Source organism: Choloepus didactylus, chromosome 9 (assembly GCF_015220235.1).
Source record: "Choloepus didactylus isolate mChoDid1 chromosome 9, mChoDid1.pri, whole genome shotgun sequence".
Lineage (NCBI taxonomy): Eukaryota > Metazoa > Chordata > Mammalia > Pilosa > Megalonychidae > Choloepus > Choloepus didactylus.
In genome coordinates, this window is record NC_051315.1 from 101,145,729 (window position 1) to 101,164,760 (window position 19,032).

General features: G+C 38.3%; 1 protein-coding gene across 1 annotated transcript in view; it reads left to right on the forward strand.

Moving 5' to 3' along the window:
• The first annotated feature begins 9,005 nt into the window (after positions 1-9,005).
• The window catches only part of PTH2R (parathyroid hormone 2 receptor), a 114,176-nt gene continuing 104,149 nt past the window's right edge, over positions 9,006-19,032 (forward strand). The window contains exon 1 of the mRNA XM_037850365.1: positions 9,006-9,773. Within this exon, the coding sequence (XP_037706293.1) occupies positions 9,699-9,773 (75 nt within the window). The 5' untranslated portion in view covers positions 9,006-9,698. The remainder of the gene's footprint in view (positions 9,774-19,032) is intronic.

Here is a 19,032-nt window from a genome sequence, read left to right on the forward strand (position 1 = left end):
ATTTCTTTTTTTTTAACCAAGATTTTATAGGTTTAATGTTGACACCATGGAAGTTATCATTTATGCTTTATCAATTGTTGACATAGGTGATAATTATCAAATGGAAAATAAATCAGTTGTGCTTTTTAATTAAAAAGATGTACTACAGCATACAATTTAACCACATTTTTTTCATATTTTCTCTTATTGAGATCATTCTAGGTTTTAAACAACATGGGACTTATCTGTTAAGAAAAAAAAAGGGCAACACAAACAAAGCTTGCAGTCCTCAGAAATTTCTCTCTTTCTTACTAGTTGATGAACAATCAAAAAATATTCAGCTTCAACTTGATGCTTCTAATTATCTTTTTTTAACGCAATTTTATTGAGATATATTCACACACCATATAATCATCCAAAGCATACAATCAGTTGTTCACAGTATCATCATATAGTTGTGTATTCATCACCACAATCAATTTTTTGAACATTTTTTTACCCCCAAAAATAAAACTAAAAATAAGAATAAAAATAAAAATAAAAGTAAAAAATACCCAAAACATCTCATACTTCTTTTTCTCCCTATTATTCATTTACTTTTTGTTCCCCTTTTTCTACTCATCTGTCCATACACTGTATAAAGGGAGTGTGAGCCTTAAGATTTTCACAATCACACGGTCACACCATGTAAGCTATATAGTTATACAAATCATCTTCAAAAATCAAGGCTACTGGGTTGCAGTTCAACAGTTTTAGGTATTTCCTTCTAGCTATTCTAATATACTAAAAACTAAGAAGGGATATCTATATAATGCAGAAGAATAACCTCCAGAATGTCCTCTCGCCTCCATTTGAAAACTTTCAGCTACAGAAACTTTACTTTGTTTCATTTCTCTTTCCCCTTTTGGTCAAGAAGGCTTTCTCAATCCCACAATGCACTTTTATTATCTTTTTTTAATGCAAAATTTCCCCATTTCCATATTTTCCCCTGCCCCTCAAGGGGGCTTTGCAAATACTTTTTATTCTCTGCCCAAATTACTCTGAGATGTGTCGAGGTTTCATGCTAACCTGCACAAACCAACCAGATTTCACCCTCTATTGAAGATTCCATGTAATTATGGTGTTTGAATAAACTGACCATTCAGGTTAACTTATATAGCATGTGATAGAAAATATAGATTTTGCACCAAATAAACATCTCTTCTTTTGGTCTAACACAGAAGTTGAGGTTTTAAAACAGTCAATATCACCCTTTTCCCTTTAGTCTGGTTTACCTTAGTTTTAATGAAGTCTGCTTTGTTCATATCTCTAACAGAAGTCTGATCTCTTTTTTGGCTTCTTTAACATTTTCTGTATGGGGTAATGCTGACATTCATGGCTGCTGAACTCTGGCTCTGAGTCTCAGGTGTCACCCAGATACCCGAAGTTCCAGGGCCCAACCAGGTTATATATAAACAGCTCAGCATCTCAGAATTTAGAGGCAAGCATTACAATTCATGAACACATGTGACTGCTGTAAGAGCTTACAATCTAGGAAACTTTACCATAAGCTTTCCCCTGATAACATATTCTTTCAGATTCAATTCTCAGAGTTTGCAGATCAAAGTTAGTCCATATTAGTGAGGCATTATAATGTTTTTTGATTCTGGCTTACTTCACTCAACATACTGTCCTCAAGGTCTATTCACCTAGTTGCATACCTCACAACTTCATTTCTTCTTGCCTCTGCTCAATATTCTATTGTATGTATACACCACAGTTCACCATTCTGTTTATTGGTCGATGTATCCTTAAGCCATCTCCATCCACTGTGAATAGTGAATTCTGCAGCCAAAAACATCAGTGTGCAATGTCCAGTCATGTCCCTGCTCTCAGTTCTTTCAAGTATATACCCAATAATGGGGTTGTAGGACCATATGGCAAACTCATACTTAGCTTCCTGTGGAACCACCACACTGCCTTCCTGCTGGCCTGTGCCATTCTACTTTCCTATCAATAGGGAATAGTTACATCTCTCTCTCCACATTTTCTCCAGCACTTGTATCCCTCTGTTTATTTTTTAAACGGTGTTATTCACACACCATATGTGCTGCTTTGAATGTATTATGGCCCCCAAAATGCCATTATCTTTGATGCAATCTTGTGGAGACAGATATGTTAGTGTTGATTAGGTTGGAACCGATTGGTTCAGTGTTTCCATGGAGACATGACTCAATCAATTGTTGGTGAGATCTTTCATTGGATTATTTCTATGGAGATGTTGCCCACCCATTTAGGGTGGGTCTTTATTGAATCACTGGAGTACTTTAAAAAGAGCCACAAAGGCCCAGATGCTAACTGCAGCTGAAAGACACATTTTGAAGATAGCCATTGGAAGCTGACACATTTTGGAGAACACCATTTTGAAATGCAACCTGGCAGCAAGCGGGTGGCAGCCATGTGCCCTCCAAGCTAACAGAGGTTTTCTGGATGCCAATTGCTTTTCTCCAGTGAAGGTACCCAATTGTTGATGTTTACTTTGGATACTTGTGGCCTTAAGACTGTAACTGTGTAACCAAATAAACCCCCCTTTATAAAAGCCAATCCATTTCTGGCATTTTGCTTAATGGCAGCATTAGCAAACCGGAACATCATACAAGCCACCCTAAGCAAACAATCTATGATTCCCAGTTTAATCACATAATTATGTATCAACCATCAGAATCAGTATGAGGACATTTCCGTTTCTTCCCCAAAGAAAGGAGAAAAGGAGAAAAAAAAATGAAGAATAAAAACACAAATGATGGAAGAAAAATAAAAATAAAATACAATGAAAAGATCAGACAACACCACCACCAAGAAGAATCCCATATCACTCCCTTATAACTCTTTCTCATAGACATTTAGATTTGGTATATTGCCTTTGTTATAATTAGTGGAAGCATCTCACAATGTTACTGTTAACTATAGACTTTAGTTTGTATTGATTATTTTTTTTTCCTATACCATCCAATTTTCAACACCTTGTAATATTGACATTCATTTGTTCTCCCTCCTTTAAAAGCATTCTTATATTTGTACAGTTAGTCACCATCATTGACCACTCTAGGTTTTGCTAAGTTATACAATCCCAGTCTTTATCTTTTATCTTTCCTTCTGGTGTCATACATGCCTTAGCCTTCCTCTTTCAACTGTACTCACACTCACCTTTGTTCAGAGTACTTATAATATTGTGTTACCATCACACACTATTATGCTGTCCATTCCTTTCTGGATCTATACAATCAATCCTATTGAGCCTTCTGTACTCTTTCAGCATCAAATGCCTGATCTCTAACCTCTTTCTATCCCCTGATAACCCGTGTTCTCAACTCTCAAATTTCGATCATCAATGTTAGTCCATATTAGCGAGACCATACATACCCTTACTGATAGTCTTCATTTCTATACCCTTCTCCAAACCTCTCTCTTTTGTCTTTTCCTATCTGCCTGTAGTGCCCCCTTTGGTATTTCTTGTAGAGCAGGTATCTTGTTCACAAACTCTCTTAGTGTCTGTTTGTCTGAAAATATTTGAAACTTTCCCTCATCTTTGAAGAAGAATTCTTGGTTGGCAGTTTTTCTCTTTCAGTATCTTAAATACATCACACCACTGCCTTCTCATCTCCATAGTTTCTACTGAGAAATCTGCACATAGTCTTACCGAAATTCCTTTGTATGTGATGGATTACTTTTCTCTTGCTGCTTTCAGGATTCTCTCTTTGTCATTGACATTTGATAATCTGATTATTAAGTGTCTTGGAGTTGGTCTACTCAGATCTATTCTGTTTGGAGTACGCTTGTTTCTTGGACCTATAGTTTTATGTCTTTCATAAGAGATGGGAAATGTTCAGTGATTATTTCCTCCATTCTTCTTTCTGCCTTCGTTCCCTTCTCTTCTCCTTGTGGACTGCCCATAACATGTATATTCATATGCTTCATGTTGTCATTCAATTCCCTGAAATCCTGCTCATATTTTTCCATTTTTTTTCTGTTCCTTTGTGTGTAGGATTTCAGATGTCCTGTCCTCTAGTTTACTGATCCTTTCTTCTTTCTCTTCAAATCTGCTGTTGTATGTCTCCATTGTTTTCCATCTCTTCTGTTGTGCTCATTCCTGTAAGTTCTACCAATTGTTTTTTCAAACTTTCAAGTTCTTCCTTATGTTTGCCCAATATCTTCTTTATGTCCTTCATCTATTTTGCCATATCTTTCCTCAACTTGTTGATTTGAATTTTGAATTGATTTAGCATATTTATTTGAAGATCTTTAATTAGCTGTATCAACTCCTATATCTCATTTGAAGTGTAAGTTTGTTCCTTTGACTGGGCCATATCTTCATTTTTCCTAATGTGATTCATAATTTTTTGTTGTCTAGCCATCTGTTTTCCTTGATTACCCCAATCAGATTTTCCCAGACCAAATGGGCCCAGGTCTCAGGAAGAGGATGTATTCAGTATCAAGATTCCCTGAGGGTAAGATCAAGCAGATACCTCTTTCTCTAGCTAAGCCAACTTGAAAGGTGAAATCACTGCCCTCCCCCATATGTGGGATCAGACACCCAGGGGAGTGAATCTCCCTGGCAACATGGAATATGACTCCCAGGGAGGAATGTAGACGCGGCGTCAAGGGATGGAGAACATCTTCTTGACCAAAAGGGGGAAATGAAAGGAAATGAAATAAGCTTCAGTGGCAGAGAGATTCCAAAAGGAGCCGAGAGGTCACTCTGGTGGGCACTCTTATGCACAATATAGATAACCCTTTTTAGGTTCTAATGAATTGGGGTAGCTGGCAGTAGATACCTGAAACTATCAAACTACAACTCAGAACCCATGAATCTTGAAGACGATTGTATAAAAATGTAGCTTCTGAGGGGTGACAATGGGATTGGGAAAGCCATAAGGACCACCCTCCCCTTTGTCTAGTTTATGGATGGATGAGTAGAAAGATGGGGGAAGGAAACAAGCAAACAAACAGACAGACAAAGGCACCCAGTGTTCTTTTTTACTTTAATTGCTCTTTTTCACTTTAATTATTATTCTTGTTATTTTTGTGTGTGTGCTAATGAAGGTGTCAGGGATTGATTTAGGTGATGAATGTACAACTATGTAATGGTACTGTGAACAATCGAATGTATGATTTGTTTTGTATGACTGCATGGTATGTGAATATATCTCAATAAAATGAAGATAAAAATAAAAAAAAAGTTTAAAGTATTTGAAAAAAAAATCAAGCAGATAGCCAGACTTTCCTGTGAGGCCTCTAGACTCTGTGCTTTTCCTATCCTTCCCAGCAGGTGGTGCTTGTCAGTCTGCAGCTCCCCACCTGTCTAAAGAGGTGGACTGGCCAGGGACTGAGGGTGTCAGAAACCATGCTTAAGCTGTTTCTATTTTTTTCCCCCCCAGGCCCTTGGGTCTCAATTCTCTGAGGGAGGGCTGCCACCTGAGCTGTTTCTCCCCCATCCTTTCTTAGGGAAGAGAAGTCCTTTAGGGAATTATCTTCTACACTTGAGTTTTTCCTTTGACTCTCTGACTATCTTAAGTCCACCCTTGTCTGGGTCAGTACTGACAGTTGAAAATGGCTGAGGCTGTCTCTAATGAGCTACTTAGAATGAGAGGATAAAAAAGGGAAAATAGCAAGCAGTTCCCTTCTCAGAGTCAGTCCCCAGCCCTCCACTTGACCAGGCAAGAACCAGAGTTGGTACCCAGTTCTGTGTGCCCCCCTTTTTTGGGACACAGCCTTCTTCCAGTGTTCTGAGATCAGCAAACTCCAAAAGCCTCTGTTTTTATTTATTTATGTATTTTTTTTCCCCATCAGCCCCACCTCCTCTCTGCCAGGAGAAAGCTCTGGACTACTTTCCTTCTTGCTCCAGGTTTATCTGTGCTCGTAGCATGTAAACAGTAGTCCAAATTTGCTAATTAAAACCACAATTGGTGCTTTGTTGATCTACATTCCCTTGCTCCCAGCAGGGACTGCTTCTTTTCCCACAGTGAAGGTTCTAATTCAGCCTGCCATGCTGATGGGAGAGGGTGCTAGCTCCGCAGTTTGGGGAATTTTATAGTTCTATCCTGCAATCTCAGCCATTCCACCCATTCCAGACTGGTGTACGATGTGTGTTCCATCACGGATGTCTCTGACTATTTTCTAGTTATTCCTGGCTATTTACTAGTTGCTCTAGGGGACTAACTAAATTCCACACTTCTCTATGCTGCCATCTTGTCCCACTTTGAGTCTGTAATTTCTTGGCATAAAAGCTAAGGAAGAAACTATAGATGAAAAGATTGAGTGATTTAGATGTATCAATTAAAAACTTCTGCACTGATAAAGACATTACAAATTTGACCAAAAATAAAGCTGGGAAAACATTTTGGTATGTATACCAGAAAAAGATTTAATATTCTAAATACAGATGGTGGTTTCCACATAAACAAATAAATGGTCACAAGATAATAATAGTAATAATAATAATAATAATATTGGTGAAACTGTAACCCATAACATTCTTTGAAATTTGCTCTATAGCTACTCATTGAATTGTACTTTGAAAGTTATCACCTTTCTGTATATGTCTAATATTTCACAGTAAGAAAATGGCTGAAACTGTGAAACTGTGACCCATAAAGTTCTTTGAAATTACCTATATGGCTACTTGTTAAATTGTGCTTTGAAAGTTATCACTTTTCTGATGTATGTTATATATCACAATAAGAAAGTAACTGAGGTTGTGAAGCTGTAAACCATAACATTCTTTGAAATTTGCTCTCTAACCACTTGTTGAATCCCATACATTGAAAGTTGTCACTGTTCTGTATATGTGTTAAATTTCACAAAAAAAACTGTATTAAAAAATAAAAATAAAAATAATAATCATAATAGTCAACACATTATTGAGCGTTTCCCCTGGACCAGACATTGTTCCAAGTGCTTTATGTTTATTAACCCATTTAACTTTTCCAACAAACTTTTGAGGGAGCTACTGTTATTTTCCCCATTTCACAACTGAGGAGATTAAGACAAAGAGAGGCTGCTATGTAGGGTTACACAGCTAGGAGGTGGGAGAGCCAGAATTCAAATCTAGGCCAGGCCATCTGTTTCCACAGTGTGTGCTACTTCACTCCTTCCTTCAAGAGACAAGGACACAGGAGATTTTAAAAAGAAGTCATACAATTAGCCAAAAAATATACAAAAGTCAACATTAAACTAAAAATTGAAACTATATTGAGATATCATCTTTGCTAAATTGACAATATTCTAAAAATAATACCAGTGTAAATGTTAACTAACTTTTGAAATTTACACATAATATAAACTATTATATAGCCTTATGGCAAGAGGTGCAAGTATCCTGACACTGTTGTAGCAGTATGTGTTATGTTATTTTTTACTTTACCTAACATTTCTTATTTACCACAGTTTAATATCTGCAAGGAACACTTTCAGTTTGGAGCCTGTGGATTTATATGTTTGTATTAATGGACCACTTGAATAGCCTAAGTTTTACAAAAACTTATTGTAAATTCCAGCATATATGACTCTCTTATTTTATTGTATATATAATTAATAAAAAGCTAATAGTTTTAGGTACCCTTTTTGCTGTAATTCAGGGTTTCTTAACCTTGACACTATTGAGATTTTGGGCAAGATATTTCTTTGCTATGGGAGGCTGTACTGTGCCTTGTAGGATGTTTAGCAGCATCCCTAGCCTCTTCACACTAGATGCCAGTAGCATATAGTGTAACATAAACAAAAATATGCCATGACCAAAAATGCCTCCAGAAATTTCCAAATGTCCTCTGGTGGGCAAAATTGTTCCTCATTGAGAACTACTGCTGTAAACATCGTAAGTTATTTTTGAGTTTTGGGAGGGGGAACAAATAAAGAAATGAAAAGAAAAACTGGCTGGATAAGTGTATCTGGTTTTGTGAGGCCTAAGGAATTTGAAAAAATTGTAATAATACTAGTGTACAAATAAGAGAACAGATGATAAGCAGTGCCATAATAATAGAATATCTGGACCTTGGGCAAATGACTTAGTGTCTATTTCCTCATCTATGAATATAGTTAAGAATAATACTTACCTCATAGGGTTATTGTAAAGAGTAATTTCACATAAAGTACTCAGAAGAGTACCTGACATGTAGTAAGCATTTAATAAATGTTATCTATCAGTATTATTACCATTACTATTATTTTTTAGCTTGAGTAGGACTCTATAACAGGTAATATTTCCAAATTACGTAACTGAAGGTTAAGATTTTAGGTAAAAGTGGTTATAGAGGGTTCTATTTTGAAAAAGTCTTCCAAAAATAATTCAAAATCTTTGGTGAAATCAGTGGAAAGTGAACTTTGCTTGGTAATTTTCCAGGCAAAATTAGTGTGTCTATATGTATGTTGTATAATTTATATCCTGCTACATCCAAAAATATGATATTGTTTACCATAAACATAATACAAAACAATGCTATTAAAATAAAGATGTGAGTGTGTATCTCCAGACTTGGGGAAACAGAAAGAAAAGTCAATGCTTTCTAGTGTTTTTAGAGCTGGCCGGCAGCCAGTGATCTATGTGGTTTTTTTTTTTAGTAATTATAAAAGTAAACCCAGTTTTCAGTTTGGTACTCAGATGAAAAGCTGATTTGTGACAAACCTTAGATGGTTATTGCCAAGGAGATGAGTGAATTATTTTGCCTCATCTATGGGGACCCCATTTCTTTCTGACAGTATCAGATCCTGGGAAACCATTTGAACTCAATACCTGTAAAGCAAGGTCTCTGGCATCTCCATGGTTTTGCCTCCGTGAAAAAATAAAGTAAGAGCTTTGTCCCGAATGAAGATGTTTACCCAAAAACTGTTTATAGGATATTATTGTCTTTCTTTAATGCCTGGATCCAGAGCTCAATATGATACAAATAAATTTTGACCCAGAAATCTCTGCTGGAGTAAAACCACACACACACACACACACACACACACACACACACACACAGTATCATTGTAACGGTTTGGAGAAAAGCAGTTCGAGAACTTTAGAAGGCTGGAGTCTGTTCAGTCAATGGCCACGATATAGGACCCTTCTGGCCTCCGAAGCCTTTACCCACCCCTGTTGAGTGTGTCTCGTGGCTCACAGGCAGTGCTCCTCTGAACAGTAGGGAACTTCCCGGACCAATCGCATGGAACCATCGCGCCCTAAGAGACGGGACACCAAGAACGTGGGGCAGAGTGGAGGGAAAAGAGACTGTGCGAGTTCGGGATGTAAGCAGGTGAGCCTCCGAACGACCTTGCCTTAGGCCCCCCTTGGACTGCGGGACCAAGTGAATCTGGAGGAGGAGCGTGAGTGCCGCCCAGCAGCTCCTGCAGCCTCGGGGGGCGCGTCCCGGATCCGCTGGGCGCTGGGTTCGCCCCCGTCCCGCCGCCCCTCCTCACTGAGCAGGGTAGCGAGTTAAACTCCGGACGCCAGAGCTCTTCCCGGAAGCCTCCGCGCGGCGCGACCCGGGTTCGGAGACCAGCAGGGGGCTGGCAGCCCGACCCCAGGCATCCCCCGTTGAGTGGGTCCCGGGCCCCGGCTATCCCCAGCGGCGGGAGCGCGAGGCAGCTTCGCCTCGCTCTCGGCCACAAGTTTGCGCCGTGTGGGCCAAGTTGTTGATTAAGGAGCTTCTGTCCGGCTACGGGGAAGAGAGGCCCTGCTTCTGGCTTCGTCTGTTACCGGCATGGCTTGGCCGGGGACGTCGCCCCATGTCTGGGGGTGGGTGATGCTCGGCAGCTGCCTCCTCGCCGGAGCCCAGGTAAGAGCCCGAGCCGAGCGGCACCTGCTACCCGGCGTCCCAGAGACCTAGAGGAAGACGCGCGCGGGCGCTCACGCTCGTACATCCACACTCTCTAATACACAGACAGGCAGACAGACAGACACACACATAAGCCGGTAGGGCTTGGGAGGCTTTTGGTGGAGCTGCAAAGAGGTGCTTTAGATGAGTTGAAGTCCTGGAACGGATTCTGTTGGGACCAGCATCTTAGCCTCTCCAAGCGACGTCGTTATTTAGGAACAGCGGGATCTGGAACGTGAGACTGGGAGGTGAAGGAACTTTTCTTACTCTTAGATTCCTTAGTCCCAGTCTGAATGATCCAAATTATTTTTGTCTGCTGGCAAGTTACCCTTCCTTTTGAGAACTTAAATTCTAGGATCGATTGTGACCACTGTCTGAAAGGATACCCTGATACATAATCATAAGCGTTAAAGCGGGGAGACGAGATAGAAAAAAAAATCTTGTTAAAGAAAGCTCAGTTTTAATCTTAAGAATAAGTGGTGGGTGTCATTTTTGTACTGTGTTATCAGTTTAGAGATTTTCTGGGCGATCTTTCGCGATGGAGACTTCCTACCTTGCACATTTTTTTGGGGAGGGGGCAAATAAAATGTTAGGTTTACACTCAGCTCTTCAGATAGGCTTTAGAAGGCGATGTGCGTGATGAGAGGTGTTTAAGAGAGCCTCCCATTAACTGAATAGACGTTATTTCTCTCTTTGGTTCGGTAGGGGGCACACCGTGACCGTCAAATGAAGCTCCAAGTTTCTTTTTCTTTCTTTTTTGAGTCTTTCAACGTGAGAAAAGGCATTGATTTTTGTACTGATACTATCTAAACTTAACATTAAGTTTATGTTCTAAGGCTTTCAGATTACCAGTTTAAATTTCAGTTACTCTAAAAGCGCAATTGTTTTTTAACCTACCTGTCATAGTTATGAATACATAAATTGAAACTTAAAAGGGATTTCTAGGAAGGAGGTATCCCGCTAAATACTTTGCTTTACCTCACATGACCAGAATGTTTCAAGTACACTTATTCTGTAAATTAAAAAAAAAATGCGTTTCATACCTTGACTTATAAAATTAGCAATGAATGCTTAAAAGAAGGATATAGTCATAATTCATTTAACCTGATTTTTTTTTTTTTTTTTTTTTTTTTCCAAGTTAACAGGAGGGTTATGAGTGCATGGGAAAAACCCCAAGAATTTGGTGATAAATTTCAATGACAGCTGTAGAAATTTGGTGATGCCTAATACACTTTTTACATTTTTATCTCATAAAATATTTGGATAATATGTTTTAAAACACTTCTTCCTTGCATAAGGTGCAGATGAATTCTAAACATTTATTTTCTTCAGTGTTCTAGTTTCCTGTTTCTAAGGGAATGTGGAGCTAATACTTAGTACAACAAACAGAGAAATCACTATGGGTTTACAGGGAGAGTATTTCCATTCCTTTTACCTTTCAATAAAATAGGATGTTGAATGACTCTTTTTTTCTGCAATTTTAAACCAGGGTTTCTCAGCCTCAGTGCTGTTGATATATTATTTATTTATTTATTCTGTTTTAATTTTTTCTACATTGGTATTTTGGGTGATAAAATTCTTTGTTGTGGGGGACTGTCCTAAGCATTGTAGGATGTTTGGCAGCATCCCTGTCCTCTGTCCAAAGGATGCCAGTAGCATAAAACTACCCCTCCAACCTGTCCCCCCCCAGTTATGACAGTCAAAAATGTCTCTTGATGTTGCCAAACTTTCCCTGGGGGTCAAAATCATCACTGGTTGAGAACCATTGCTTTAACTAGATTTTCATGAGTAATTATAGCTTCAGAATTGTATAAAATGATAGTTTGTGATAATGAATTAAATACTATTAAATTTTTGGCACTTTAAACAAAATCTGAAGGTTAAAGTGATTTACAATGACACCTTGGCACCCTCTTTGACTTTCAGTTTCTTCATCTTCCAAGGAGTTTTAGTGGACTAAGATTCTTTTAATTCTATAATTCTTGGTTTATTATTTTAAGTTATGGCTATTCTCTGCTCTGAAATTCCACTGGTTATCTTGGAGGTACCCAAAAATATTGAGTGTTATTTACTCCGACTTTCAGTTCCAATTTTATTAGCTCAAGTGTCACAGACTGGGTATTTATGGAAAATAAGCCTGGTTTGCTAGAGTACCCAGTTAATACCGTATGTATTCCCAGTTAATTAATATATTTTAAAAATTATAATATATTGATAGAACACCAATGGGAACTCATCCAAGCAGAATGAACTTGTGTATTCCAAGTTAATTGGATCGTATTACAAATTATATAACATAAACCAGTCATCAATTGTTTTAAAGATCTCTGTGGTGATCGGTTGGTAAAGATGTTGCCTTTGCCTCAATGCACAGTTCAGAAATCAAGCACTAATGCGTGTAGTGACATAACAGAGCTCAGCAATGCATCCCTAAAGGCTGATTATCACATGGTCATGAGGATCACCGTATAAATATGTTTAGCATCTTCTTTATTGTGTTGGTAGATCCTCCTGGAAGCAGACTTTGATATGGAGTTTGGGGTGCAAGAGGTTCACTGGGAGGTAATGCCTATGCAAGATGAAAGTTTGAGGAAGCAGTTTGGACAGGAAGAGTCTCAGATCAGGATGCAAATCTGATGAACTTGTCCAACCTAATGCGGAACTCTGGAACAAAGATTGCCCATCAGAGGAGTCCCAAGTTGTGCAGAAATGGTCAAGTTCTAGTACTCCCACTATGCTCAGTCATCGGCAGGGGGCTGTTTAGAAGCTGGTAGCCTTGGCTCATTAGCTGAGATAGATGCCAAAGGCACTGCAGCTGGAGACTACCAGCTAACTGCACTCCTTACGAAGGACCATCTGATCCGTGTGCCTCCATGACTGCCTTGCTACCAGAAATGTCAAGAAACAACAGAGGTTTTGCTGGGCTTGAGTAGTGGGCTGGGTTCCACAGGATTCAGTTACCTTCTCCAGGCTTTGTGGTTGCAGATCACCCCTTTAATTGAACGTGGCTCTCAGCTAGTGTGTGTGCAGGGAGATAATACAAATCCATACAAATCCATCACCATGACTGGAAGAAATTCCCAGAAGCTCATGACATACAGGGTGGAAGCACAAAAGTCCCGTGTAGTACCAACAATCAGATTTTATTTTCTAGCTGTCACTCTTTTCCTCCTGAGTGGAATCCCAAGGTTGCCGTGGGCTTTCTGGTGCAGGGGAAGAGCCTTGTCTGATGCTGCATTCAAATTCCTGCTCTGGTAACATATGACCTTTTCGAGCATGAAACTTGATGTCTCTGCTCTCACTCTCCTTACATGCACCACCAGGAGGGAGAGCTTTACTGACCTTCCAGTGTGAAGATTCTGAGTGTACTGGCAAATCAGAAAGCTCTTATGGAAAAAAGGTGATAATCATTGATAATATTTTCTGAGGATTTGCCAAGGGCCAAATATTCTGCTAAGCACTTTAATCTCTCCTCTCACTTAATTCTCACAGTAACTTTATGCAATAGGCTTTGTAATTATTCACGCTTTATGAATGAGAAAATGGGGCTAAGAGATGTTATATGATATGTTCAGGTCACACAACTAATAAGTAATGTAGCCATAATTCAAACTCCAGCCTCTACCTCCAGAGCCCGCTGTCTGACTGGTGCCTCCATTATCGTCGTGTAGCCAAGTTATGCAAACATATACCCTATGTTACAGTAACCCCACCCCTCGGTATACATCCCAAGGGATTTCTTACACAGCTAGTTCCATAATGGTTAGGGCAGCAATTCTGTGGGGTTAGAGAGTTGGGGATAACCTGGGTGTACTGTTGTATTATGCAGCAGTAAGAAGCATGGATTAAATGTACACAGTACAGTCTGAATGAGATCTTAAAAACACGATAAGATATAACAGAAGCAATGAGATATGATTTATTACCATTTACATACATTATAAACACATCCCTGTAAAACAGCAATGCATGTTATGCAAACATATGCAAGTAAAAAGTATATATACATCTCAAGGTGTGAGGAATAGAGATAAAAGGAAATAATCAAGTAATCTCAGTCTCTTGTGTTAATTAGAAATTGTGGTCATAATAGATGGACCTGCCAATGTGCTATTATTGGTTGATTTAATTATGAAGGACATTCCTATGATATGAGAAACTTCTCCAAAGTGGTGAGCTAGAGACTACCCTTAGCAAAATCAAGTGATTTAATTACATTCTGCAGGCTCTCTGGCCACAGATTAACTCTCTAACAAAGTATGGCTCTCAGCTAGCATGAGCACAGAGAAAGGAATACAAATCCATCACCGTGACTGGAAAAAATTCCCAGAAGCTCATGTCCTACCATGTAGAAGCACATATACATATAGAATTGTATTAGATATATGGGCTTGGCTGCTAGTTCTATTTTATGCATATTTCCAAAAGCGTTGGATTATTGTTAACAGTCCATTGGTTGGTTGGTTTTCTTTGTTTCCTGTTGACAACCAGGACTATTTCCATTTGTCTTTTAGTTATAAGAGAGGCTCGTATCTCTGAAGGGGTGGACTTCCAGATGGTTGCACTGATGGTGGGAAGTCCTTCCAACTCCATAGCCCAGTAGCAGCAAGATGAAGGGAGCGAGACGTGGCTTTTTCTTGGCAATGCACAGAGAGGAGGTTTCATTTTCCTAGAATTTCTTCAAATCTTTGTGAATGAAAATAGAACATTTTCAACCAATGTTCATATATTCCATTTATTTTCATGTCTTGAGCTTGAATTGTTTTGTCATCTACCAGAAGCCATGCCCTCTATTTCCCCTCTGTTTTTGTTTTGCCTTTTCTCTGAGTTATTCTTTAAACCTTCTAATGGATATTTGACTTTGGACAGCTCACTTTGAGTCTCCATTTCCTCCACTGTAAAATGGGGGCAATCATTACATTTACCTTCTGGAATGGGAGAGTTTTGAATTTAAAAATATTCAGACAAACTAAAGCTTTAGGGGGTCTGATAATAAAAATGTTAGCTTTTTCCTCTTCTGATATTAGCAAGGGGATTTTTATGGAATGATTATTAGAATATTTAGACTATTTCAAAATATAATTGGGAGCCACTGAAGGCTTTTAAATGGGATAGGGCTGGGTTTAGGATTTTGCAAGGTTATTACCTCTGCCCGTGACACTCTTCTTCTATTTCTGATGACTTCCCTTTCAGAACTGAGCTCGATTCTACTTGAATTATCAAATAAGTCAAATTTTCTTGGTAATTATAAGATACAGATTGACAACAAAATAAAACATCCCGAAAATAAACAAAAAACTTGTTTAGTACTTTCTGGACAAATATTTAGGTGGCAAGATTTCAGTAGACTCATATGTGCCACCAAAATACCTGGTGGCAAACTTCTGCCTCTCCTTTATGAAACCATTTACATCAAGTTGCAAACTGGTTGAAATTTCCCAAATGAGAATAATTTACGCTACTTGTCACTTTCTGTACTCATATAATCAGGCTAGCTCTGTTTTCTATAAGAAAAAGTTTTTAAATTATTTTTTTTTAAATACATTTTTTTTTCTGAGAGCAAAGACCATGTTTACCAATATATCTTAACCAATTTTGTGGGCCTGAGATATGTGTAAGCTTGCATGTCCTTCTGTACCCTACAAGGGAGCCTGCCTTTAGAAAGTCGCTCATGCACATAATGAGTTCCAAGATGGAACTTCGCCTCTCAACATATATTTTGGCATCTTATTTCCTGGATGAATAAGTCTGTAATGCTCAACACCCAGAAGCTTTTGGTAGTCATGGAAGCAAAACTTAAGTGCAATTTTCATGTTGATTAATTCAGCTCTGAGAGATTTCCTGCAGTCTTAACAGTGTCTTTTAAAATCAGTCCTAAAGATGCAGCATAGCACCTCTGTTTCCCAGATTGATAATGTTTTAGTTTCCTGGGCTGCTCAAGCAAATACCATGCAATGGGTCAGTTGAAACACTGGGAATTTAATGGCTCATGATTTTGAGGTTAGGAAAAGGTCCAAATCAAGGCATCGTGACGTGAAGGTGATGCTTTCTTCCCAAAGACTGTGGCATTGTGGGGCTGGCTGTTCGTAAACCTTGGTCCTGGGCACCTATCTCATATGGCAATGCACATGGCAGCCTCTCCAGGTGTCTCCCTTCTCTTCCGATTCCATGATGTTCAGCTTCTGGCCGCTCCCTCTGTGGCTTTCTGTCTGTCTGAATTTCATTCTGCTTTAAAGGACTCCGGTAATAGGATTAAGACCCATCCTGATTGATGTGGGCCACACCTTAACTGATGTAACCTCATCAAAAGGTTCTACCTACCATGGGTTTACACAGGAATGGATTAAGTTTAAGAACGTGTTTTTCCAAACCACCACAGGCAATATATTGGTAGTGGCATTTTGTTTGTAATCCTATTGGATTTATTACCACCCATGGTAGTTGTGTTGTAGTAGCCAGAGAACATGCTGTACCTCCTGAGCTACCCAAGGGTTGATCCATGGCTTGAGTTTTTTTTATATCTACCTATTCTGCCAGTGTTCATGGATGGTGTCTTGTCCATGGTAGGTCTCAACAAATATTTGTAGAATAAATACGTTCAACATTCATCACTGTGAGACCAGCACAATCTGGTGCAGAATAATAGATGATTGGCTAAAGGCTTTTCTGTGTACATTAAGGAGCTACCCTCCAATTAGAATTCCTCGTCCCTAGGTCTTCTCATTTTTAATTCAATAGAATTGCATTGAGCTACTAACTGTTACATTTATTGTGCATGATCTTGAAATGACTGAGACATGGACCTATCCTCCAAGGAACTTCCACTCCAGAGGAGGAGAAAGATTGAGAATATCACAAAGATGAGCCCTTTGCCTCTGCCCTTGACTTGCATCTCCTTTCCTGTTCATTTTCTTTATTGCTAATGTATCTTGCTTTTTTTTTACCTCCATATTTATGCAGTATAGATGGTATATCTCAACCAGAGATAGGAAAGGCCTACATGATCTGTGCCATGTTCAGAATTTTTAGAAGTATTTCTAAATTTGAACTAATATTCAAAGCTACCTTTGAATGATGATGGTTCATTTGGGAGAGGAAACCAACTGACGACCACCTTATTTTTGAGTTGCTGCCTTTTGTGTCTTTTCTCCTAGGTTGTCCAAAATTTTGTGTCTCAGATTAACACTGATCTCTCACAACTTTTTTTTTTTTCCTCACTGTTTTAAGTCTTACTTTGCCTCCAATAAGACCATGCAGGCCCTTACTTCATACTCTTTTAGAACCTCTTTATTATTCCAGAGCTGTTGACTTAACAACTTAATAGTTCTTAACTCTCAATATATGTTATCTCTTCCTACTTTTTTCCTGTTATTATTATTATTATTATTATTATTGTTAACAATTTTTCCTTGAATTTCCTCTTTCTCATTCATAAAGCTTGCTATCATCTGATGCTCAAAACTTTATATCCGAAATTAGGGAAACTAAGATTTAGTACCGTTATTTACCTCATGTTTGTTTACTTTATAAGCTCTGAATTTAATTTTCCCTTATGTTCTTAATGAACATTCATAATTATCATAGGGAATGAGCATGCTGAGTTTCTAGTATGTGAAACTTTACCTTATAGTTTGTAGACCTTATTATTAATGGTGCTTTTACCTCATTGCTTTTGCTCAGAATTAGCCACCTCATTGCTAACGGCTATCATCCAGGTTATTTTTCCCAGTTGCTGCTGTTTTCCAGGATCCCCCCGCTATGCTGAGTGACAGATGTGCCACCTGGAGTGGTAACACTAGTTACAAATGGATGGAACTTTAGCCACCATGGTTATCGCTTGCAGACCTGTAATTTGGCCTGTAGCTTGATTTTTCTGTAATCTCAAATTCTGGATGCCAAGTTTGTTCTTGACAATTGTCATGTCCAAAAGCAGGCCAACACCATTTTGATAGTGATAATCATTGTCTACTTTCATTTTTGTATTGAGATGAACTCCATCGTACAGCAGCGGTTCTATAGAATAGGCTTGACTGGTAGGGTAGTGCTGGTGTGATAACTGTACTGGGAGACAGGAAACTTGGCTTTTAGTTCATATTTACTATAATTATGTTTTACTATAAATTTCTATGGCTAATTCTGGATTTCACTTCTTCACATGTAAAGGGTGGAAGGAGGTTGAGACATGTTGAGCTCTAACATATCAGGGATTCAGGCTTTTTCAAGTTATCAATACAACGTTAGGTTTTAAAAAGAACTTTCCTGAAAAATGTATGTAAATATAACAGGAATTCAATATAAAAAAAATGCCCATTCCCATTAGTCCTTGTCTATGCACATATTTAATTAATATATACTTTCAGTTGTGTTATAAATGAAATTTTATATATTGCATTTTCATTTGACATTATTAAATGCATAGTTTATCATTTTCTTGCAATAACTTTTTTCCTGTTTGACATAACTCATTTACATTTTTCTCTCTCACCACCCTCCCACCCCCCACTCCCAGTCCAACTCAGGTAATCAATGTGTGTCCTTCCACCTCTTTCTCCATAGCTCATTTGATCATATAAAATATAAACACATATGTAGTTTTTTCACCCTTGTATATTTGTACAAATTCAATAAATACACATATATGTATATGTGTTTCTTTGAAATGGACTGTTTTAAATATGTAAAAGATTGGTATTTTGAAATTATTAATTAGATGAGAGCAAAGAGTAACCATTTTGGATCTTTAGACAATTGTCCCCCTTTCATCTTGGAACCTCATATCATGGCATGTCCTCCCTTGTGATTCAGTATGACAATTTTAGACAGTTATAGAGAGGTAATTATTACAGAAACTCTAAGAATCAGCGTCATCAAGTGATGGCGTTTGGTCACTATCAAGTGTCTGATGTGCAGAAAGAAAAATTAGGCTTTAAGGAATGACGATGTCAGGAAATTCAATACTCAGCAACTGTAAAATGTTACCTCAAAAAAGGAATTGAAGTTCTGTTATGATTTCAATAGTGTAAAAAATACACTTAAAATCTTACTTTCCACATTACTTTATAATACTGTTGAAAACTATAGACATTGGAAATGTAAAAAAAAATTGAGTATATTGAGCATGTATTTTGTTGATGCTTCTGGAGTGTTCTAATACTAAAAGCCTTTTTTTATCCACATTTTTTAATTAGCCACCCTCAATAATTTCACAACTGAAACCAAG